At 36.7% G+C, this 26,093-nt stretch overlaps 1 protein-coding gene across 2 annotated transcripts in view; it reads left to right on the forward strand.

Moving 5' to 3' along the window:
* SEL1L (SEL1L adaptor subunit of ERAD E3 ubiquitin ligase) overlaps positions 1–26,093 on the forward strand; it is a 57,729-nt gene that overhangs the window by 25,753 nt on the left and 5,883 nt on the right. For both annotated transcript variants that reach the window (XM_041758701.1, XM_041758700.1), the window contains 16 exons: positions 198–303; positions 1,306–1,468; positions 4,697–4,750; positions 4,841–4,900; positions 6,630–6,711; positions 7,072–7,226; positions 10,981–11,037; positions 13,882–13,950; positions 15,350–15,427; positions 16,500–16,562; positions 18,133–18,220; positions 18,545–18,693; positions 19,464–19,629; positions 20,201–20,275; positions 21,191–21,363; positions 25,124–25,252. In XM_041758701.1, coding sequence (XP_041614635.1) covers positions 198–303; positions 1,306–1,468; positions 4,697–4,750; positions 4,841–4,900; positions 6,630–6,711; positions 7,072–7,226; positions 10,981–11,037; positions 13,882–13,950; positions 15,350–15,427; positions 16,500–16,562; positions 18,133–18,220; positions 18,545–18,693; positions 19,464–19,629; positions 20,201–20,275; positions 21,191–21,363; positions 25,124–25,252 — 1,667 coding nt within the window. The remainder of the gene's footprint in view (positions 1–197; positions 304–1,305; positions 1,469–4,696; positions 4,751–4,840; positions 4,901–6,629; positions 6,712–7,071; positions 7,227–10,980; positions 11,038–13,881; positions 13,951–15,349; positions 15,428–16,499; positions 16,563–18,132; positions 18,221–18,544; positions 18,694–19,463; positions 19,630–20,200; positions 20,276–21,190; positions 21,364–25,123; positions 25,253–26,093) is intronic.

The raw sequence follows: 26,093 nt of genomic DNA on the forward strand, positions 1-26,093 counted from the left end.
TCTGGGTGTCTCTTATGAAGAAATAAAATCTTTTAAAAACATAAAAATCAAAATCAAACTGGGAAATAGTGAAAAATCATTGTGTTGGTATCAGTATCTGGTATCTTTCACCAGAAGAAAGAATATATACTGAGTTTTGACAGATAATTGGTATAAGATGAAACTCCATTTAAAAGCATCTGACTTTTTGTTTTTAGCTGAAGAAGAGGCTGCTAAACGGCGGCAAATGCAGGAAGCGGAAATGATGTACCAGACAGGAATGAAAATCCTCAACGGAAGCAACAAGAAAAGCCAAAAAAGAGAGTAGGTAGCACTGGTCCATCCATTCTGCTTCTGACGTAGGCCACTACTCAGATAAAAAAAAAGTGCGAATTACTTGTTTTAATGCACTGCCAAAGACAGAGGATTTCTCTTAGTTTGTAATTTCAGAAGACCTAATATGACCTATGGACATTAGGGCATTACTTTTATCAGATTTCAGCTCATTGGGCTAAAAAGATTAATATTCATCACAAGAATGAACAATAAGCAAAATGGAAATAATTAAAGCTGTAATAGTTTCTAAGAGACAAGAATATGTATACTCTTCAGAATTCAAAATGACATAGAACAAAAGGAATTGTTGTCAGGTGTTTTTTCTGTTTTTGGTTTTGTTTTGTTTTGTTTTGTTGCTTTGTAATTGTCTTGCAGACAAACACTAGAATTTAGGAATTTGGAAAGAATATAAAATAAGTTGTCTTTTAACATTTTATGTCCTTAATTTCAGCTGACTCTTGTTATAGTCTATACAACGATATTAAAAGGAAATTGCAGTGTTTATCATTGGATTATGTACTGGATACCACAGTATTATAATTCTTTAGACTATTCTAAAATATTGAAATAACAGAGCTGGTACCCTATATAAAAACAAAAGTAGCCCAGAATGTTTTCTACATATTATAAGTAACACAAGTTAATGGAAATCAAATATCACAGGGATTCTATAGAATGAGGAATTGTTTATTCTGTGTTTTAATAGATTTTGTTAAAAATTTTTTAATTTAAAAAAGTCTTTTTCAATTTAAGTTAAATTTTTTAAAAGAGTGTTTTTTTGTTTGTTTTTTGTTTTTTTGTTTTTGTTTTTGTTTTTGTTTTAATTTAAGTAATCTCTACACCCGCGTGCCATTCCAACTCATGACCTCGAGATCTAGAATCCCATACTCTTCCAACTGAGCCAGCCAGGTGCCCCAGATTCTGTAAAAATGTTAATAGCATTCCCAAAATATTTCTAATTTGTTTTTTTTTAATTGCTTATGTTTAAAGAGCATATCGGTATCTTCAAAAGGCAGCGGGCATGAATCATACCAAGGCCCTGGAGAGAGTGTCATATGCTCTTTTGTTTGGTGATTACCTGACACAGAATATCCAGGCAGCCAAGGAGATGTTTGAGAAACTGACTGAGGAAGGCTCTCCTAAGGGACAAACTGTAAGTGTACTTTCACTGCAGAATCTCTTGGCATACAGCACTTGTTTATTTTCATAGCAGCTTACTCTTTTTGCTCTGCCTTCCCTTAATAAGTAAGGCTAGAAGGTAAAATACCTTTAAATACTAATTCTGTGGCAGACCATTTTATCGATCTTGGACAGTCTTCTTCCTCGGTGTGAGAACACTGGTCACCTAAGGCACTTTTGCAGCTGTATCTTACCACAATTATACTTGTAGTTTTCCAAATTCAGTCTGTAAAGAATGAAACATAAAGGTAATTATAATTTTATCTAAACTCACTCTTTTTCCAAAGTTCAGATGCTCCAGCTTTTGGTAATCTTGGTATTAAAAAAAAAAAATATATATATATATATATATATATATATATATATATATATTTTACAAGTAGTACATGTTCATTACAGGAAACTAAAAAAAAAAAAAAAAAAAACTAAGAAAGAAAATATCATATCTATACCACCCAGACCTGAACATTGGTTGCATGGTAATGCATGCACATCTTTCTTGACCTTTCTCTTTGTGTTTTTATACATGTAAATTTTTTATTAAAATAAGATGTCCCTGTCTGCTATTCCATTACTTGCTTTTTCGATGAATAGCCCTCACCATTCCATCCCAGTAAATGGAATACCCATATAATGCCTTCATAGGGCATTGAACCAAAACATTTCCTTTATACCTATTTCATCCAAAGCAGTATTCAATCCAGGACTAGACATTCTGTTTGGTTATTATTGCTAGCATAGTCCCTGCCTTTCTTTCTTTCTTGTCTGTGTTAGAGAGAGGGCCAGTTTTTCTGCAGAATGTCTGACTTCAGTTTGCCTGTTTCCTTCTTCCTTTTGTCCTTTTGTTTGGTACTTCATCATCTATACTTCCTATAGAGGATATCACAGCTAAAAGCTAATGAACTCAAGTCAAGTATTTTTGTTCTAGACTGCCTTATGCATTCCATATCACATCACACTGGTTGATAAATAATATCCTCTTGATTCCACATTGGTAATAGTAAGATTGACACCTGGGTTTAGAGGGCCACCACATTTATTTTAAATGCTCTCAGTAATTAAGGTTTATTGAAGGTGTGGATTTTGCTTAAATATAAAATTTCTAGTCATAGTTAGAGGAAGGCTGTTTTCAGACTATTTAAACAGTACTATAGGAATTGTAACCATTGTTTTCTGTAGGTCTGAATACCTAACCAGTCTAACTCTTAACACAGTCTTGGTTTAATTTATAAACAGGTTATATCTTAATTGCCCCCTTTGTTTGCAGAGTTTTTTTCCCTTTTCAGTATAAGTCAATTTATACAAATTCACACACACATTCTTTATTCTGTAGACACATTTGGCTCTAAAGAATGGTGGTACTTCTTAAGCATCTTTTCCCTCTAGTAATAGCACCCTACAATGCTGGTGCTTTATATTGCATATTGCAAGCACTCTCTCCATGGTAATTACTTCTAGCTGATGTAACAGACACAGCCCCAAAGTCACAGTGGCTCAACACTACAAAGAAGTTATTACTTGTTCATACCAGGGTTGATGCAGTTCCCCTGCCTGTGGCACTCTTCCCAATGGTGACTCAGCCCAAGGCTGCTCCTGTCATATAACTGCACTATTTCAAACCTGGAACTTTCAAGCCTTTGGGAAGAGAGAAGTGAGGGCTGGAGCATTTCTGGAAAGTTTTTAATGGCCAGGCCTAAAAATAGCTTGCATTTCTCTTTGCCACATCCTCGACACATGGCCCTACCCAAGGACAAGATACTGGGAAATGTAGGGGAGCTTATAGATTTTGATGAATGCTGGCACGTGCCACACCTGCCTTTCTTTTTTTTTTTTAATAAATTAATTTTTATTGGTGTTCAATTTACCAACATACAGAAAAACACCCAGTGCTCATCCCGTCAAGTGTCCCCCTCAGTGCCCGTCACCCATTCCCCCCCCCCCACCCCCTGCCCTCCTCCCCTTCCACCACCCCTAGTTCGTTTCCCAGAGTTAGGAGTCTTTATGTTCTGTCTCCCTTTCTGATATTTCCCACACATTTCTTCTCCCTTCCTTTATATTCCCTTTCACTATTATTTATATTCCCCAAATGAATGAGAACATACACTGTTTGTCCTTCTCCGATTGACTTACTGCACTCAGCATAATACCCTCCAGTTCCATCCACGTTGAAGCAAATGGTGGGTATTTGTCGTTTCTAATGGCTGAGGAATATTCCATTGTATACATAAACCACATCTTCTTTATCCATTCATCTTGCGATGGACACCGAGGCTCCTTCCACAGTTTGGCTATTGTGGACATTGCTGCTAGAAACGTCGGGGTGCAGGTGTCCCGGCGTTTCATTATATCTGAATCTTTGGGGTAAATCCCCAACAGTGCAATTGCTGGGTCGTAGGGCAGGTCTATTTTTAACTCTTTGAGGAACCTCCACACAGTTTTCCAGAGTGGTTGCACCAGTTCACATTCCCACCACCAGTGTAAGAGGGTTCCCTTTTCTCCGCATCCTCCAACATTTGTTATTTCCTGCCTTGTTAATTTTCCCACCTGCCTTTCTGACTTCAGCTTATGCTTTCCTGTCATCAAGGGCCATCCTCAATAGGCAAAGGGTTGAACCTTATCGATTCAGTTTGGTTGGTTGGAGTTCTTTTATTTGGGCGGTCCGGGATTGTAATGCAAAATTGGGTGTGCTTCCGTATTATCAAGTGACTTTTCTCTGTTGACCCTTTTGAGGTCACCTTTGCCGCCACTTGTTATTCTAGGATGTTTATCTTAGCATTGTGTCTTCTCCTTTGACAGGTCATGTGTTGATATAATGATAAAGGGATTGTTTGGTTCTCATAATAGCTGTTGATCAAGATAAAGTAAAAGCCAAAAAAAAAAAAAAGTTAAAGCCATATTTCAGTGTGTTCAGCTTTGTTGTTCTAGTTAATATTTTATTAAACTATCTTTAATCTTCAAGCTAAACTTTTTGATTTATTTAAAGTTGTATTTTATTGTGTCATTTGTAAAACCTTGAATGCATTTCTTTTTTTTTTTTTCTTGAATGCTTTTCAAAGGTTCTTTAATTCCACATTTGTGCATACTTAGTTCAAGTCTTTCAGTAGCTAAAGATTCTTGAATCTTTTCATCATTCATAAAACTATGTCTGTGCTGGATAAACCTCCACTAGGGAAGAATTCTTACTTTTATCATTTTATTTCAGGCTCTTGGCTTTCTGTATGCCTCTGGACTTGGTGTTAATTCAAGTCAGGCAAAGGTAATATTATTAAAACTTTATTGTATCCTACCATTTGAACTGGGTCAGTGTGTTCCTGTGTTCAGTTAAGCATATTTTGTTCTTTCACAGGCCCTAGTATATTATACTTTTGGAGCTCTTGGGGGCAACCTCATAGCACACATGGTTTTGGTAAGTAAGACTTTGGTAACGTTGAGTGGCAGAATTTTTGGTTCATGAAGGGCCACAACTTTTCTAGCCTTCATGAAGGAGGTGTACTTATATTCCTTAAGATCTAGTATTCAGTTGAACATTCTTCAGATTCTTGTTAATGGGTATAACACTTGGATCTACACGCGGATGAAAATTTGTACACTCCACAATTTTTCTTTAAAATGATGTATTTGAGGGACGCCTGGGTGGCTCAGCGGTTGAGCGTCTGCCTTCAGCTCAGGGCATGATCCTAGAGTCCTGGGATTGAGTCCCACATCAGGGTCCCTGCACGGAGCCCACTTCTCTCTCTGCCTATGTCTCTGCCTCTCTCTGTGTATCTCTCATGAATAAATAAATAAATAAATAAAAATCTTTAAAAAATAAATAAAATGATGTATTTGACTGATTACCCTTAAAATAGAGATGTGATAAATGGCTCATTTATTTTCTGTAAGTTGGAATTGTTTGTCAAAATCATTTCTCCATCTGAGTTATCAACAGATTTTACATTTAAATTGATTTTACATTGAAAATTGATTAACGTTTAAATTTACACAAGTCAGGAGATCATTACAGTATAGGAATTACTTAGAAAGGCACTTAACCCATATTGGTGTTAGAAGGAGAGTTTAAAGGAGATACTTCTGAGGGAACTAAAGCAGTTCTTGGAGGATAAAGAGCAGGGAGTGAATACGAGTGGATGGGCATTCAGACAGCAGGAGCAATACATACAGAGGAACAATGATGAAGAAATATAGTACCTGCAAGAAAATACAAGCTTTTTAGTGTGGTGAGAGAGTAGAATGCCAGGAAATTCATCAGGAATCACGTAAATGGGCTGTACATCATGCCAAGGAGCTTGGACCCCATCTATGTCAGACATAAACTGCTAAAGTAGTTTAAGCCAGTGAAAAACAAAGATGTTGCTCTAACTTTCTGAAACATTCCTCATTAATTTTGAATGGTTTTTTAAATTTTTTTTTCATCTGTGGTAGCATTTATTCCTCAATTAATAAATGAAAAGTTCTTTTTAGATGAATTTTCCAGAAGTTTAAAGCATATTTTTATATGGCAAAAGTATGTTCTATATTTTTTACAGGGATTTTTTTTAATTTACCAATTCTCTTAAATAGTGGCTACAGAATATGAACATTAAATATTATACACATTATTACACAGTAGTGCCCTAAGAATTGTTAAAATTTATAAAGCTAAATGACTCAAGAGGTCCACTTTTTGTTTTCTGTTCTTTATAGTTAGCTATCTTCCCCCTCATTCTGAAATCATTTTTTGCTCATGTTACTACTGTGTCTGCTCCTAGTAGTTTCTCACCTTGTTTTGCTAAGTTTTTGCTGCTTTGCTGGTTTGATGGGTTACCCATATTTGTTAAAATCATGTCTAAAATAAGATTAGAATGTAGTCTAAGCAAGAACCTAAGTAATTTTCTCTTACTTCACCCATAAAGTTCCTAGCATGTGTTTTGATTTCTGTGGGAACATCATTATTTCCTAGTTCTTAGCTATAGTCTGATTTTTGGAGTTAAATAAGTTACCTCAGAACCTAAAACTCAGGATAAAAGAAGTGGTAATGTACTGGGATCAAGGGACTGTGGAATTACGTTCTGAGTGCGGGTGGCATTATTCCTTCCAACAAGAATGCCAGTGGAATGTGTGAACCTGCAGTCTTCTCACTAGAGCTTGTCTCACAGGGTTACCGGTACTGGGCTGGCATCGGAGTCCTCCAGAGTTGTGAATCGGCCCTGACTCATTATCGTCTTGTTGCCAATCATGGTATCTATTTATTTTGCCTTTCACCTTATCAAAAAAAACAAAAAACAAAATGGAATTAGCTTTAAATACGTCTGTTTTCATTGTACTACTTGAAATAATCATGACGAACTCTCTTAAGTGGAATGATCTTTACACTAATTGACTAAGAACTCCTTTGTGTGTGTGTGTGTACACGCACACCCGTGCATGTGCACTTTGGATTTCACTTCTTAAATATTTTGTAGAAAAGACTGGGCTTGTATAGATTACTACTTTGTAATCTATAATTTCTATTAGCATAGTGTCTATCAACATTTGGCAGCTGAAATTCTACTTCCTTCTTACCTTCCTCTGTGTTATTACTTCATCCCCCTGTTTCAGTTGCTAGTGATATCTCGCTGACAGGAGGCTCAGTAGTACAGAGAATACGGCTGCCTGATGAGGTGGAAAATCCAGGAATGAATAGTGGAATGCTGGAAGAAGATTTGATTCAATACTATCAGTTTCTAGCGGAAAAAGGTGATGTACAAGCACAGGTATGTGTTTTAAACATCTCATGGCATGTCTCACTGCATTATATATTACAGTCTTGGGGCAAGCACTTGCACTTATGTCCATAAGAAACATTTCCATTGCTCTGAGCCATTATTAATTGCGTATTAGAATCACCTGAGTAGCATTTTCCTAAAAGTACCAAGAGTCCCATAATATCAGGACATTTCTATTTGGATTCATCTAGGATGTAGCCTAGGCCTTGAGTTCATAGAAGCTGGCCAGGTGATGCACCACAGTTGAAAACTGCTGCTTGAACAGAGCAGTGTCCTACTGATGATGAAGGCTCTTACTGGAGTCACCAATGATGAAAACTGTCACTTTCAACAAAAAGTCTCTGGAATATTTGGAATTTCAGATGCCCATCAGTGGCCATTTACTGTTCATGTTCCTTTGCTCATCTTAGACCATAATTTCCTCAAGGTGTCAAGGACAGAAGTAGCCTTGATTAATGTAAATTGTATAATATATCCATGAAAGTACCGTGTATAATTTGTTATTTCATGGGTTATTTGCTGATCTTGAAATAAAAAGGAGGACTTCAACATTTACATTTTTTTCTATACAGTTTACGGATCTTTTCTGATATAGAAATATAGAATGATAAGCATTAGATACTTTTTTGAGAACAATTGATTTTTAAGACTTAACAGAAGGGAATCTTAGATTTAAAAAAAAAAAAAAATTATAGCAAAAGATCCAAATCCTAGTTCGTGGAAATTATAATAAAGTTATCTAATTAAACATCTTCCTTTTATATCAAAGGCCAGTTAAAATTGAAAACCATCTAAATGTCCCAGAATAGGGATTTACCTCAACTGTAGCACTTCCATGTAATGGAATTTTATGCAACCATCAAAAATTATGTAGAACACTACTTACTGTGGAAAGCTGACTTCAGTGTATTTGGTGGAAAACTCAAACTAAAAACTCCATCTGTGGTATAGTATATCATTTTGTTCTTTTCACTACTCGAATTACAACCTTAATACAAAAAAGTACATAAATCTGAAGCATACAGCCCCCTGAATTATCACCAGATGAACCTTCTGTGAAGCATAACTAGCATCCAAGAAGCCCCCCTCCTCCCCATGGGTTGCCCACTAAGCTGACTTCTAATACTATGGATTGGTTTGGCCTGGTTTTGAATTTTATGTTAAAAAAAAAAAATCAGGGATGCCTAGGTGATGCTCAGCGGTTGAGCATCTGCCTTTGGCTCAGGTCATGATCCATGTCTGGGGATCAAGTTCCACATCAGGCTCTCTGTAAGGAGCCTGCTTCTCCCTCTATGTCTCTGCCTTTCTCTCTGTGTCTCTCATGAATAAATAAATAAAATAAATAAAAATAAATTTATTCTCATGAATAAATAAAATCTTTTTAAAAAAATTATACAGCGTTTTTTGATATCAGCTTCTTTTGCTCAGCATTATGTTTATGAAATCAGCCCAAGTGTTTTCATGTAGCTGAAATTCATTCACATACATTACCCTATAGTATTTCATTGTGTAAAAATCCCACAACTTATTTACCTATTTTACTCTTCCCAGATTTAGGCTATTCCAAATAATGTTCTGTGCATATTCTCTTGCCTGTCTTGTGCGTCAGTACTATCTGGAACTTCTATAACTTTATAGTTCTTGATACGTTATAGAATATGTTCTGCTGTCATAGTTTCATTATATTTAGCTCTAATTTTCAGTGTGATTTCTTCTGACCCATGTGTAATCTTAGAAGTGAATTGATTAGTATTCAAATAAATGGAATTTACTACTTACCCTTTATGTTGATATCTAGCTTAATCCACTGTGTTCAGAATATGCTCTGTATGGGTGCCTGGGTGGCATAATCGGTTAAGCATCCAATCCTTGGTTTCGGCTCAGGTTGTGAGATCTAGCTCTATGTCAGGCTTCACACTCAGTACACGGTTTGCTTAAGGTTCTCTCTCCCCCTGCCCCCCCCCCCTCAACGGGCTCACTCACACAATCTTTCTCTTTCTCCTCTTTCAAATAAATAAATCTAAATTTGAAAAAAAAAAGAATATAAGAATATGCATTATTTGATTTCATTTGTTTGGGATTTCCTGAGACTAGCTTTATGATCCATCACTTGGTCAGTTTGGCCAAATATTGTGTGCTAAAGAGAATACAAATTTTTCAGTTGTTGGGTATAGTATTCTTTTATTTTTTTTTTTTAATTTTTTTTTTTTTTATGATAGTCACAGAGAGAGAGGGTATAGTATTCTTAATGTGTCAATTGAGTTATGTTTTTTAATCCTGTTGCTTAAATTTTGTGGATCCTTACTGAGTTTGTCTGCTTTTTCTTTCCAGTGCTGAGACAGTATTGTTTAAATTGCCCACTGTGGTGTGGCTTTGTCTCTATCTTCTTGTATTTCTCTCAATTTTGATTTATGTATTTTTAGGCCATGTGGAATGTATATAGACTTAATATTGTTATCTTTTTGTTAAACTAACTTGCATATCATGAAACTTTTTTTTTTTTAAGAGTTTATTTATTGGGCAGCCCCGGTGGCTCAGTGGTTTAGCGCCGCATTCAGCCCAGGGCATGGTCCTAGAGACCTGGGATCGAGTCCCACGTCAGGGTCCCTGCATGGAGCCTGCTTCTCCCTCTACCTGTGTCTCTGCCCCCGCTTTCTCTCTCTCTCATGAATAAATAAAATCTTTTAAAAGAAAGATTTTATTTATTTATTCATAGAGACACAGAGAGGCAGAGAGAGAAGGAGTCTCCCTGCAGGGAACCCCATGCAAGCCTTAATCCAAGGAACCTGGGATCACACCCTGAGCAAAAGACAGACGCTCAGCCACTGAGCTACCAGGTGACCCACAAAACATCCTCTTTTATCTCCAGAAATGTTTTTTGCTTTAAATTGTATTTTGCCCGATACTAGCTAACTACTCCACTCTCCACTTTCTTTTGGTTAGTGTTTACATAGAGTGTCTTTTCCATCTTTTGTATTCAACCTCTTATGTTTTAGATATGTCTCTTGGGAGCATTATTGGCCTACTTTTATTTTTTTATCCTTTCTGACAGGCTTTTAATTAAAAGTAATGAATGATATATTTATATTTTCTATGTTGCTTGCTTTCTTTCATTTTGATTTTTCATGCTCTTTTATATCTCCTTTCTTACCTTCTTTTGGTTTTAGTATTTCTGCTATTGTACCTCCTCCCTTCTACTAAGGTAATAGCTGGACTTTGTTTACTACTCTTATCAAAGTCTAGTATGAATGATCACTTTTACCATTTCTTAGACAATGTAAACTTTAGAGTACTCCGTATGTGTTTTAATTCTATATATTTTTGAATCCCACAAGATGTTCTTCTTTTATTTTAATATAATTTAGATTTACTCAGATTTATCTTTCCATTGTTCTTTAGTTCTTACTGCATCTTCAGACTTGCCAAGATAACTTTCCTTCCTCCTAAAGAACATCCTTTAGTAATTTCTTCAGTGGGTTCATTGGTGACAAATTCAATTTTAGCTTGCCTGAAATTGCCTTTATTTCATCTTTATTTCAGAACTATACCTTGTAAATAAAAGCAAGCATTTTCAGTTTTTAAAAAATGTAGGTTAAAGTAATATCTTCAGGAGTTTAAACTAAGTCTTCACTTTTTTGGATTATCAAGAGAAACCTTTTTATGACCAAATAATTTCTTGTTGTTCTAACTTAATGACACTGGATGGTACCATTTACTTTTGCTCATTTTTGTTAATTTTCAGGTTGGTCTGGGACAACTGCACCTGCATGGAGGTCGTGGAGTAGAACAAAACCATCAGGTAACTTTTTTGTTCCCAGGACTTTGCACTCCATGTTGTAGAAAGAAATGAAACTCTAGGGATCCCTGGGTGGTGCAGCGGTTTGGCGCCTGCCTTTGGCCCAGGGCGCGATCCTGGAGACCCGGGATCGAATCCCACATCGGGCTCCCGGTGCATGGAGCCTGCTTCTCCCTCTGCCTGTGTCTCTCTGCCTCTCTCTCTCTCTCTGTGACTATCATAAATAAATAAAAATTTAAAAAAAAAAAAAAAAAAAAAAAGAAATGAAACTCTAGATGTAGTTCTTGTTAGTCAGTGGTAGCATCAAGTTTGTGTTATTTAGACAATCATCACAAATGATCTTTCAAGATCCGACCCCTGAGAAAGCTGAAGACTAAAAATGTGATTATACCTCATGGTGGAAGGAAGGGTTTTTTAAATTCTGAAAGCTATTTCTCAGTATTGCCAAAAATATATACACAGTGTCTTGGTTTCCTGTAGGTATATGGTTTGAAATAGGTCTTAAAACTCCCATTGGAAAATATTCCATAGAACTGAGGAAAAGTCATTGTTGCATTTGTGATAAGTTAGAAGTATTACAACCATAGCAGTTACATCTCTATCTTGTCACTGACCTTTGTGTGCTTTATGCCCTAAATCTCCCTCATCCCTTCCCTTGATTCCATCAGTATGCCTACCACTTGTGTGAGTCCTCTCCTGCTTGCATTTCCTAAGCAGGAACCTATGTAAACCACACACCTGATCCTATGGTTCCCATGCTTCAAGCTCTTGGTCCACAATTTCCAATTGCTTAAAGACCAAAACCTTTAACATGATTTCTAAGATCTTGTACCAGTCTCTGTTTACTTCACCAGACCCTTTCACAGGCACATGGACCTTTTTTCAGGTCTTTGTAAATATGAAGAACCTATCTCAGGACTTCTGGAATGCGAGTCCTTCTGTTTAGAGTAAATATTATCCCATCTCCTTTCTTAACATAGCTAATTCCTACTCTTCCTCCAGAATTCAACTCCAGTATATCTTCCCCTAAAATGTTCCTCTGGACTCCTAACTCCACTCCAGGACCAATAGGTCACGTACTACAGTTACAGTTTCTGAAAATCTGTACTGCCCTTACCCATTGTAAATTCACTAATTATGTAATTAATATTATTTTTTCTCTGCTAGAACTTAAGTTGCAAAAAAGCATGGACTTTACCACTTTATTCCCAGCACCTGACAGTGCCTGACACATAATGAGTTCTTGATAAATGTTTGTAGACTAATAAAACTGTTACTGTGCTATAAGTTAAATATTCTAATTAAGGTTATTTCATTTCCATATCCCATCCACTTTAAGAATTAGATCATAACAAAATACACTTATCACTTAAAACTATACCAAATATCGGGACGCCTGGGTGGCTCAGTGGTTGAGCATCTGCCTTAGGCTCAGGGCATGATCCCATGGTCCCAGGATCAAGCCCCACATCGGGTTCCCGGAGGGGAGCCTGCTTCTCCCTCTGCCTATGTCTCTGCCTCCCTTAGTGTGTCTCTCATAAATAAATAAATAAAATCTTAAAAAAAAATTATACATGGGCATCCTGGGTGGCTCAGCGGTTTAGTGCCGCTTTCAGCCCAGGGTGTGATCCTGAAGACCCGGGACCGAGTCCCACGTCGGGCTCCCTGCATGGAGCCTGCTTCTCCCTCTGCCTGTGTCTCTGCCTCTCTCTGTGTGTATCTTTCATGAATAAATAAATAAAATTTTAAAAAAAAAAAAAACTATACTAAATATCTATATGCATATTTTTTATTTCAGATGGCATTTTGACTGCTTTAATTGTCTTTAGGTAATTAAGATATATCTCAGTAGGCCAGATGAACTGGTTAATAAAAATGTCAGATGAGAGAACAATTCTGGATGACGAGTTTGCTACATTATCTTTTATACAAGTTTTGGGATATTCTTGGTGTATGCTGCCTACTTGTGAAACACCTACACAAGGATAAATTTTTTCACCAGCTTCTCAGAAGGAATAAAAGGAGTTCCTAGTACATAACTGCATTGATTCAACAATAATTTGAGTGCCTGCTATGTGCCTCTTTACTGCTAGGCATTCAGGATATAATGCTAGACAAAATAGCTTTGGTCTCTTTGTCCTTACAGAGCTTCAAGTTTAATAGAACTAGAATATTATATATTTTTTAAGTGATCACACACCAGCAAATATGTAATAAGTTGTGATTGTTGTTACTAAAGAGAATGAAAGGGTCCAGTAACAGGTTAATCAGTGGAAGGTAGCAGTTGTCTCTGAGGAGAAATGGGTGACATTTAAGTCAACGGTGGAGGTAAGATCATTCCAGGCCAAAAAGAGTGGTATGTGTGTAGGTCCTGAGGTGAGAAGAACCAGAGTGCAGAGAGCAAGCTGAGCGGTACTGAAATAAGCCATGTCTGATCCTGTCAATATATCCCCTGCAGAACTTCAAGGATCTGTAAGGACCAGCATGTTAAGTTTTTTGAACTGTTGCTTTGGGTCACTAAAGACTAAAGGCAGGAAGACCAAGGAGGGGAGTGTCCCAGAAGTTCGGTTGTGAGATAATGTAGCTTAGCCTAGAATTGTGGCAGTAGAAGATCATAGGTAGATTCAAGAGGAATTTGGTGATGAAAGTTACAGGACCCCAGTGATGGATTGGTATGGGCCTGAAGAGAGGTGGATACCTAAAGCATCCAAGAGATATAGCATGTTGCTATTTAAATGAGATACTGCAAAATTACAAGATTTTGTAAATGTTCCTGAAATGACTGTTTTGGTGAAAAGCCAAAGGCAGATTCTATAAAAATTAATTATTTTAATTCTTTTCTCACAGAGAGCATTCGACTACTTCAATTTAGCAGCTAATGCTGGCAATTCACATGCTATGGCCTTCTTGGGAAAGGTACTGTACATCCTGTGAATGTATTATGCAATAGCAAGAGGTGTTTGCATAATAAGCACATGTTGTAGTTAGGATCTACAGTTTACTAAAAATGAACTGGAAGTAAAACTTCGAATACAAGGATAATTGTCTCTTGTGGTAAGTTAAGTGTTATTTTGAGGTATTTTCTCAGGTAACATTTTCTCAGCATTTCCTCATCAGTATGGTTGAAATTAGCTTTCACTGAGCTCCTACTTTGTGTGTATTTTATGCAGTAATGAATTTATTCTTCATGCTGTACAGGTTTTTTGCTAAGTCAGTCATAATTGCTTGTTTTCTTCCATGCTGAATAGAGGCAACTAGAGTTTATTGGAGTTTGTCTGCAGACTTTAATTATCTTAGTGTAATGGCTGTCACCTACTTGTCAATGCAGTTCTTTTCTAAACAAGGAAACGCTGAAGTCTAGAGACTTAACAAATAGATTCCATATGACATGGTACAGTCTCAGAACTTCCTTTTTCATTATTTTGAAGACAAATACAGTATAAATCAGTGGATATTTTCATCCATAACCAAATCCTAAGTTTAGGATGCTCAGATAGAATAAATCTGTCACAAAGATTCTTGGAAATAGAAAAATCTCATTAGTATTTGCCACATAATCACAACCAGTTATTTCGGGCCTGAGAACTGTATATGTAGACAGCTGAACCATTATAGCATTGAAATTGGTATATTCCCCATTTATTTTTGTTAATCCTTTAAGAACTTTCCATTCTAGCCCTTTTGGTTCTTTCTCTGAATTCCTAATTAACCCTATCTCAAAAAAAGATGTCCATTGTTGTTTTCTTAATGTAGATTTGGATGAAAGCAGTCTTGGTCATTCTGTTCTTCTTTCTCTTGGCCCTTTTATCATGTTCCGTACCTGGTACTCTGATCATCAGCGCTTGAAACCTTTTAAAATAACCTTTTAGTTATTTTCCTGAACTTAAGATCTACCCTGTATCTTACCCTGAGGGAAATAGTGATAGAAGAGAAAGGGACATGGGCATTGCCAAAAGCACTCCTTTCTCTTGTATAATCAGTGACCCCAGGCAGATCATCAACCATTTGACTACCCTGGCATAGAGAGAAAAGATTCACCTTGAGTTAAAGGTTTCCTCCTCCTGAGATTGATCTGTGACATGATTTTATGATATTCATGTTTATAGAGAAGTCCTAAATTTGTTATGACAAAGAGAATATAATAATAATGTTTACTTTTAAGGTTTTGCTTTTAAATCAAAAATATCCTACGGGGAATTTTAAATTTTGTTGAAAGATTTCATGATACCTAACAAAAACCAGAATGAGATGAGCTAGAAATACATTATAGGCAAAAGGAGTATAGTTCTTAATAAAATTAGGCTCTGTTTTCCAGATGTATTCAGAGGGAAGTGATATTGTACCGCAGAGCAATGAGACAGCTCTTCACTACTTTAAGAAAGCTGCTGACATGGTAAGACCTCATGACTCAGTGTATTGAAATGTGTGCCACATTATTATTTTAATAAATAGGTTTATTATACAGAAGGATTAGTCATAACCAACTCATGGCCTCAGATTATTTAAAGCACTTATGTAAATGTGATTTTTGTGGGAATGGAGTGGTTAGGAATAAAACCTTCCTGATAAAAAGCAATTTATTTGGCACGGGGGAACCACATTATTGAATATTAAGCCTCTGTTTCAATTTCATTGAGAAGTTTCTTCATTGGGGAAATACTGATTTTAGCAATGCAATTGAGATTTACCATAATTTGCCCCATTTGTATTGCAACTTGAGGTTTAAAACTTATGTAACTGGGTACTTTCAGTAATCATAAATATAAAATTCAGGCTTTCTTTGGCCCAGAGAAGACGATGTATGAATATTTAAGACCTGTATGCCTCCAATGTGTACGCTTATCTCCTTGCCAACTACTTTAGTTCCAAATGTCAGTTGAGTATTTCCCAAAGGAGTGCTGTGAGACTTTTGAAAAAATGCCTCTGTCCCCTCTGAGTTTAGGTTGAATTTTAGATTTTTCTCTTTCAGGTCTCAAAACAATGATTGTCTTTGTTCTGTGCCACTCCAGTAATCTTAAGTGTATCTTTTCCACCTGATTCCAATATTGCTGTCTTACATGGTTGTTGACTTTACACCATGGCATCTTCCATCTTTATCGGGGAGGGAGGTTACCAATGAAAAACTACCCCAGGAGTGACCTACTTTTAATTTTAAGAAGAAGAAATACATTAGTCATGTTTTCTGTCATAAGCTCATGGAACAGATGGTCATAAGGTAAAGTCACTAAAATTTAATTCTAGGTAAATTTTGTTTTCCAGCAAATTATTGAAGACCTCCAAAGCTCTGAAAGTCAGTATTACATTTAGCCTGATGGGAAAGAAAAGTTTGAATTGAAAACTACAAAGACATTTTTTGAATATGCTTGTAAATTATTTCTTTGGTAGTCATTTAGTCTTTCCTTTTATTTTTATTATTATTATTATGTTTTAATGAATCCTTTCACTTTTTTGTCTCTGGTTTGCAGGGCAACCCAGTCGGACAGAGTGGACTTGGAATGGCTTACCTGTACGGGAGAGGAGTTCAAGTTGTAAGTTTTGAGGCTAGCATTCTGACTTAAACAAGCAATCAGCTAGTGAGGTAGGGAAGTGTAACTTGCTTCCAGCCTGGATGAAATCCTTCCTTTATAACCAGAGCTAAACCTTTTCCTGTTCTCTGGGCTTGACTCCCTACTACCCTTCACCTGGTACCCACCATAGTAACTGCTTTCTTTGAATGGCTCTGTCTCTGGCACTTTCTCTAAAGAGATGAAGCTGTTTCTCATTCTTGTATGTTCTCTACCCTACCTATGCTTCCACTTCTCCAGGACTTATCCCTCCCTACTTCTCTTTTTTTTATAAAAAAAAAAGATTTTTTATTTATTCATTTGAGAGAAAGCAAGTGAGAGCCCGAGTAGTGGGGGGGGCGGGGGCAGAGGGAGAGGAGAAGCAGACTGCCTGCTGAGCAGACTCAGGACCCTGGGATCATGACCTGAGCTGAAGGCAGATGCTTGACCTACTGAGCCACCCAGACACCCCTCTCCCTACTTCTTCACTCAAGCCTAAGAAAGTGCTTGTCCCTCCCATTTAGGAGAAGAAAAGCTTTCTGTTCTATTCTTTGCCCTTCTAGCTATTACCTCTCTTCTCTCCAGTCCTCTACAAAGCCAGATTTCTCCAAAGAATGAACTATATGAGTGGCTACTACGCATTCTTTATCTCTCAACAGTCAGGCTTTTGCCTTGTGTAACTGCTCTATGCCGGTCACCAGTAACCTTCTAAAGGTCAACTCCTGTTGACATTTTTGGTTCTACGTCACTTGAACTTTTTCTTTCCTGGAATTCTACAAGTTCTCTTGGTTTTCCTAAGCCATTGCTTCTCATTCTGTACTACTTCCTCATGTTGGATGCTCCTAGATTCTCATTGCTGCCCTCTTCTCTTCTCTGTATGATCTCTCCAGGTAAAATGTTTTCGATTCAGGCTTGAAACGAAGAGTTAGGTTTAGGTTCCTAATCTGTAGGTGTTCACCAGCTCAGAAGAAAGTAGTATGTTCTTATTTTGATTCCTTCTAGTCATTTTAGGACACTAAAATTCAGTAGTGATCTTTGTTTTAATTTTTTTCTATGGATATATATGATATTTGAAGTCTTTGTAATCATATAGTGCTTGATAAGCTACATAGGGAAAGAATGAATAAGAAGAGAATAATTTTCCTTATTTAATGTTAGAAAAATTGAGGTTCAAAAAAGATTTGTTGATTATAGGAAAGATACAACTTTCTTAAGTCCTGGTCTTGTGTTCCACTAGTGTGGTGTAGCCTTTCTGACAGTGAACATATTATTTCACAAAAACTCTATTTGCTTTTCTTCACAGTTAAGACCATATAACTATATAGTTAACTATATAAATAACTACTTAACTATAGTTATAGTCTTAACTATATTAATCCCTCTGTGACTTAGACTACCATCTATATATTATTAAAAAATTATGATAGTCTTTTTAGTGATTCTTTGAGAATGCCTTCTATGTGTTTTGTTAACTCTTTTAAATGAATGACTCTCCTGAGTATATCAACCTTTTGAGCTCTCTCATCATGTGATCATGTAACCTCTTTTCCTGCAGAATTATGATCTGGCACTAAAGTATTTCCAGAAAGCTGCTGAACAAGGCTGGGTGGATGGGCAACTGCAGCTTGGCTCTATGTACTATAGTAAGTAACGTTGGAATTAAACACTGTATATACCAAGATCTAAATTATTTATTTTCAACTAGATGCCACTATGACATGAAATGAGAACTATTACATTCTGGCTGATCAATATTCTTCTAATTCTATGCTTTGTGCATCTTGTTTTTCATTATAAATTATGTTAATCTGTATTAATATGCTAATCTACATTAGTAAGATTCACATCTTTCCTGATTAGGAATTCTCAATTTCATTTCATTTTACTCATTATGTAAGGCTTCTCTGATGCTTCAGCTAAATCTTATTTAAGGCTATTTCTGACCTTTCATGTGATTTTCCTTACAGATGGCATTGGAGTCAAGAGGGATTATAAACAAGCCTTGAAGTATTTTAATTTAGCTTCTCAGGGAGGCCATATCTTGGCTTTCTATAACCTAGCACAGATGCATGCCAGCGGCACAGGTGTGATGCGATCATGTCACACTGCAGTGGAGGTAAGGGCTTTCCTACCAGCTTGTACACAGGAAATTAATTTTCCCAGATTAATTTTAATTCTGGTTTTCTTTGCATGATTTCTTCTTGAGTAGAAACACACTCAACCTATTAGTTTTGATACACTGAGGGAAGACTCTGAAGGCCTGTATGTCATATGTCACTATCATGCTTATTCATTTCATTTGTCTCTTCCCACTAGAATCTGCATTTATAAGGACAGGTGGTGTTGTTTGCTGTCTCTTTAGCACCTAGACAGTATCTGAAACAGCACCAAAAAATCTGTGTTGAATGAATGTTACAAAGGGGAATGCTGATGTCTCCCAAAGGGAACTTTTCCTCTTTAGCTCTCTCATAAATGGCACTTCAGAGTGGCATTTGATGAATGCCTGGCACAGTTTCTAAACCTCTCTGTGCTTCATTTTCTTTGGTTGTAAAATGGGGCAGTTAATAGAACTTACCTCATGGAGTGTCCTCCATGACCTCTTGGGAGCCTTAAGAGAAGCTCTGTACATACTGGACATAAAGCACTAGAACAGTGCCTGGCAAGGGTAATGGCATGTAACTGTTCACGATTATTTTTATAAACCTCTTCTAAAGACTAACTGAAAGCTTCAAATAAATATCGCAGACTTCGTATATGTTTAATAAAGCTGCCAGAGATTCAGAAAGGTAGCTTAAAGTCACTTGTAGCCAAAGTGCAGAACTTATTTTCTGGCAGATGTTCCTTATTTTCTTACCGGGTTTTTTTTTTTCTTTCCTATTCTCGCAGTTGTTTAAGAATGTGTGTGAACGAGGCCGTTGGTCCGAGAGGCTTATGACGGCCTATAATAGCTATAAAGATGGCGACTACAACGCCGCAGTGATCCAGTACCTCCTGCTGGCCGAACAAGGCTATGAAGTGGCACAGAGCAACGCAGCCTTCATTCTCGATCAGAGTAAGGTTCAGTGTGGGCCTTCCTTGGCTGTAGAATATCTCGGGTAACCTGTTTGTGCTTAAAGAGAAAAGCCACAAAGAAACTTCTTTATTGTTGTAAATAGACCATAACAACACAGGTGCTCAAGTAATTTCCCTCAGCTCCCTAAGCCAACCAAGTTAGTTTAATATGTTAGAGTTGACAGTAGAAATGGATTTGCCATTTGTCACAAAATTAACTGCTTTCAGTAAGTCCATTTTTCAAAATACAGTAGTAGAAGAACATTGTTTCTCCAGTGGTACGTAGATCCCTAGAAGTGGCTCAGTAGTTAGTCTCCTAATTAGTTCTGTGGATACAGCATTTAGCAGCAAGTAGTGTTGTCCTGGATGGAGGCAGTGATTTCTTTAAACTCAGTATTTTATCCTCATACTAGTTTAACGTCAATACAGTGCTTTTTTCATTTAACTTTTGTCATATCACAATTCTTGTTTAAATTATGTTCTACATAGCCACCCTGACTTATAAATGAAGCCTAAAAGTCTAGTGCCTGTCCTTAATTGCCTGATATGTATTTACTTCATCTCCCCCGTAGGGGAAGCAACCATCGTGGGAGAGAACGAGACTTACCCTAGAGCTTTGCTGCATTGGAACAGGGCTGCCTCGCAGGGTGAGTGGCCACTGCATTGTAGAGAAGAGTTCCACCCATGGACCTTTCTTTACTGTTTCCATTTTGTTTTCTTATCTCCAAAAAATTTAAATAATGTCATTCATCAACTTAAAATTAAGCAGACAGACCAACTATTGCTTGTTTGCATCAGGACTGATTTATTCTTTTTTATTCAGAGGCAGAGAGAGAGAGAGGCAGGCAGAGAGGCAGAGACACAGGCAGAGGGAGAAGCAGGCTCCATGCGGGGAGCCTGATGTGGGACTTGATCCTGGGTCTCCAGGATCACACCCCAGGCTGCAGGCGGCACTAAACCACTGCGCCACCAGGGCTGCCCAGGACTGATTTATTCTTAAAACAGAAGTTCCAGTCCCTGGGTTTCTGAATTGAATTGCCAGGTCTTTGTACTGGACATTGATATCATGTTATGACTTATTCTTTGGTTTTTAGCTTGAAACCAGTATTCTGTATAAGATGAGAATTGAATAGAACGTATAACAAAATACTAGCCTAAAACCCCAAAAGATTTTAACCTTTCTCACATACTCCTTTCAACATTGCTTGGCTCTCCCTTCTTCAAACCCAAACAGTGGTCCAGTTGAACCACTTCACAATGTAAATGGCATGACAGACTAGAATATGTTCACTTGAAGAGTATTATCATGAAATAGGGTTTACCACCTACTTTGTTTTACCCTTCCCTGACTATTACAAAGCCTTCTTCGGAAGAGCAACACCTCTAGTTTAAATCTTTATTAAATTTATAGCTTGGCTGAGGGATTTGTTGTAAAGTTTATGTACTACAAATTAGAATTCTGTTTTGTGTATGCATGTTAACAGGAGGAGAAATAATAGTAGTTTGGTCTGTTTTAAACACCCTTTATTTATTGGCAGTTTTGCATTTAATTTTTGTTTAAGGCTATACCGTGGCTAGAATTAAGCTTGGAGACTACCATTTCTATGGCTTTGGCACTGACGTAGACTACGAGACTGCATTTATTCATTATCGCCTAGCATCTGAGCAGCAACACAGTGCACAAGCTATGTTTAATCTGGGATATATGCATGAGAAAGGACTAGGCATTAAACAGGTGAGCGGGGCTTCAAAATAAATGTCTGAATGATATAATTGTGATTTGGGGGAATCGTCTACATTTTTATTAGAATATAGGCTTTCTTTGGAATGTGCTCAGATGTTAAGTACTAAGTAATGAGACAGTTTTGTAATTTTTCAGAAGCTGATCCTTACATCTCTCTTGTCATTGGACACATGCCTGTTGCTGTCAAACGCACACAGCTAGCTATATTTAGGATAGTAAGCCAAAAACAGATTCATTTAAATGGAACTCCTTGTTTGAAAAACTGTCCATCTCCAGCCAAATTCTGTTGTTTCTAAATTATTGAGAAATAAATTAAGATGTTTGCATTGATAAACGTATTTCTAAGTCTATGCCTTCTTAAGGAATTCTAACTTTCTTTAGACCCCATGGCCTTAAGTTTTTGCCTGTATACCCTTAAGGGAATTTTGAAAAACTGTGTTTAAAAGCTGCACTTTTTAATTTGACATTAAAAACTTTTCATTGTAAGCTCCACAGGATATAAATTCTAGCTATTCTAAGCACCAGTAGTTTGTTGTTTTTTTTTTTTTTTTTTAAGATTTTATTTATTTATTCATGAGAAACACAGAAAGGAGAGAGAGGCAGAGACACAGGCAGAGGGAGAAGCAGGCTCCATGCAGGGAGCCCGACGTGGGATTCGATCCCGGGTCTCAAGGATCACGCCCTGGGCTGAAGGCGGCGCTAAACCACTGAGCCACCCGGGCTGCCCACACCAGTACTTTTTAAAATAAAATGACTAAATTACTCTAAATAACAAAATGTCTATACCTTCATTTTTTTTTTAAATACACAGCAAGCTCAGCAAGCTCAGCAAGCTCATTAAAATGGTATCTTTTTTCCTTCCTGAGTTTATATTTTCAGTCCATTATTCCCCTAGCATTGCATACTACTAATGCAATGTTTTTAATGCTTAGCTCCTTTACTGATCACTGGATCATACTTATGTGAAACAAAGTATGTTAAAAAAAAAAAAAGTATGTTAAACTTTAAATTTTATTTCCTATATGCTCTAAGTGGTAAGAAAAATTCATGAGATATTATTAGTCATAAGTTGGTTAATTATCAATACAGTATTGAATGAATCAACAGAATACTATAAATTTCACTAAAATTTTACTTTCTGTGGTAGTTATTGAAAACGCATCTTTTAATGAGATGAATGGAGCATCTTCTAAAAATCAGTTTAAGAATCACTGAGTAGATTAGGCATTAATTTCATGTATCATTTTTATAAATGTATGACTGGAATCTTGTTCACATAAACAAATTTATGGAATGGGAGGAATCTTCCTATAGCAAGTTCGCTTAATTCCTTAAACTGCTTTACGATTATGTGCTGTCTTCTTTTGGGCTGCAATAACAGAATACCGTAGATTAGGTGGCTTAAACAACACAATTTCTCACAGTTCTAGAGGCTGAGAAGTTGAAGTGCAGGGTGGCTGTGGATTTGGTCTCTGGTGAGGCCCTGCTTCCTGGGCCAGAGACAGCTGTCTTCTAGCTTTTGTCCTTACCTAAGGAAAGAGCAAGAAGGAAGCAGCAAGCACTTAAAGACTCTTAAGGATGCTGATTCCATTCATGAGAGCTCTGCCCTAATAACCTCATCTAATGGTGGTAACTCTCAGAGACCTCACCTTCTAATCCCAGCCATCACCTGAGGGAGTAGAATTTCCACCTAAAATTTTAGGGAGACACAAACATTTAGTCTATAACATATGCCCCAAATCAGAGTGATTCACATTATTTTCAATGATCTATCATTGACAGTTTGGTTAAGTCCCCCTTCAATCTTATTGAAAGCAAAGAATTGGAAACTAGAGGGTTGCAAAAGATGTATTCATCCCCTAGTTACTGGAGTAGTTCACTTTCTCAGTTCCTGGGTGGAGTGCCGAAAGACTTGACCAAGGTTGATCAAATAACTGATTCTGTTATAACTCTGTCACTTAGAGACACTCTATTGACCTAATGTACTTAAGGGCAAGTTGTTCATTTTCATTTTGCTAATGCACTAGTTTTTGTCCAAGTGCCTTTTGTTTTACCACATTTGCATATTAATGTTTTTAATTCCAGTATGTATAGTTTTATATTTTACACTTATATTAATATTAGATACTTGAATGTAGTTTTATCAGGACTCTGGAACTGCAGGCAAAGTGCATTCAGCTTGTAGGTGATCTCTACCATATTATTGAGTTACCGAACGAAGCCTCTCTTAATTGTCAGACCAGTCAGTCAGATCAGATTTCGCTTCTGTCAGCAAGTCTGACTTCATTTTTTTTAATTCCAATAAAATTAATGTGTTTGATGACTAATATAAAGATTGCACATACGTTATGGTTTTTATGGAATACACTTCATAATAATTTACGGAAAGCAATCAAAATTAAAGTAATAGAACTCTTAACAGTATGGTTTTATAATAGATCAGAAGCCAAGAAAATTAGTGTGCATTCTCATAATTTAATTTGTAATATGTATAGCTTATATAAATTCTTGACTAGATGACAATGATAAAAAGCACAGTATTTCTTTTATAAGAATGCGAGTAGGGAACTATGGAATGCAACTTTAAAGAATAATTAATCATGTATAAAAATCAGAATGATTCCATTAGTTTTTACAACATTATGATCTCCTTTTCCTATTTTTTCCCATTTTTTAAATAAGCATTCATACTACTGAAAACTACTCAGTCCATCATCTAGTACAGCTAAAAGAATATTAAGGATTAAATGATTATTGTTTATATAGAATAAATAATTTGGGATGTAATTGATAAGATTTAGTTACCCTGTTAAATCACTTACACAAAAGTTGATGTTATCACATAAAGTTTGATCCATGATCTTAAAAAATGTGATAGTTCAAAAAAAGAAAAGCTTGTTACATTTTTTGAAAAACCAGACTATACTGTTATTGTTAGTAACAGAAGAAATCCTTTCTTTTTAAGTAATGACACACTCTAGTGACAGTTTAGGGAATCGTTGGAAGTAACTGCTTATATTGAACTATGTTGGGAAAGTTCTTAATGTTTAGCCTTTCTTTCCCATGTTTCATGGAATTCTTTCCTTGGAGTTTGGTCTTCTTTGACAATAGTCAGGGCATGGAAAAAGTGAGGTTGTAAAATGAAAATTTCACAATGTCCTGTGCCATTCTGCATTTATGTGTATGCAGAACACTCTAGTCTGGGCCAGAATCCATATGACTTGTTTCACCTTTTACAGAAATATGTCTAAGGCAGGGAAATGCAGAATGCAAGTTCCTTAACACTCTCCATGCAAGTACCCTTTGAAAAATTGTGAGTGTGTTACCAAGTTTGAAAGATCACTGCTCCAAACTGAAACCAGAAATCGCTTATGGTGACTGAAATTTTAAGTAGGAAAAAATAACTTGAGACTTATAGGTCATCCCGGAATCTTCAGATAAACCTGTTATACATAAGGTAGGTAGCTGTATGCAGCACATCTACACAGCAAAGAGGGTGTCAGACAGGAGGAACATGAGTTAAACTTTAATACTTTTCAGCTAAATTTTTCAAAATTAAGCAGTTAGATAATTAAAGAAATATTACCCAATTATAGGTTGAGTTTTTCCATTAGGTAACGGAAATTTTAAAATGAAAACTTGAAAGGTGAAATAAATGTTCTAAATACATAAATTGATAACTGAATATATAAACTAAATAATATTTTTACTTTAACAAAAGATGAATTTTGGTTTATTACCTATATTATAGGATATTCACCTTGCAAAACGTTTTTATGACATGGCAGCTGAAGCCAGCCCAGACGCCCAAGTACCAGTCTTCCTAGCACTATGCAAACTGGGTGTGGTATATTTCTTGCAGTACATACGGGAAACAAATGTAAGTGTTCCATGTCCTTTTTTTTTTTTTTTTTTAAGATTTATCTATTTATTTTAGAGGGCCATAGAGCATACATGAATGGCGTGAGGGGGAGAGGGAGTGGGAGAGAGATAATCCTCAAGCAGAGCTCCCACTGAGCGAGGAGCCTGATGTGGGGCTCAATCCCAGGACCCTGAGATCATGACCTGAGCTGAAGCTGAGTTGGCTACTTAACTGACTGAGCCATCTAGGCACTCCTCCATGCCTCTTAATTAAAATATAAATGATATAAGCTGCTCAGTCTAGAGGTTTGTATTTTAAAAGTTCAGGGAGAGGGGAGGAATGAATGTCCTGCAAGTGTCTGGTCCTTTCCCTTCTTCCCCCAAGTGAAGTACCAGGGGACTACATCAAGTGTGGGGTGAATGTAGCCATAGAGCAGTATGTTTTGAGGTAGGTTCCAGGTGCTAAGCAGTTTTCATTGATGCATGTGTCTTCTGGACTAGAGAAAATGGGACTAACCCTTGGCAATTTGAAACAGTAGCTAACTAAATTCAGTAAACAGTAAATCAGATGACTGCCTCCAGTGACTTAGACCAGTCCTTAAAAAGAGAATTTTTAAAAAGGGAAAGAAGTAGAACCTGAAAACCTGCCCAGGCTGTTGGACTTCAAATTCTTCTGATAGTGTGAAACTTGTTTAAAACAGCACCAGAACTTTCTTCTGTACAAATACCTTGAACTACTTAAATAGCTAATGTTAGAACCCGGGTAAGAGGTGGGTTCCCCATCCCTTTCAAAACTACTGAGCTTAGTTATCCGTATTTCCAGGTAAGTGCCCGTGGGGTCTCCAGTTTTACATTTGGTT

This window comes from Vulpes lagopus, chromosome 6 (assembly GCF_018345385.1).
Source record: "Vulpes lagopus strain Blue_001 chromosome 6, ASM1834538v1, whole genome shotgun sequence".
In the NCBI taxonomy this organism is placed as follows: Eukaryota; Metazoa; Chordata; class Mammalia; order Carnivora; family Canidae; genus Vulpes; species Vulpes lagopus.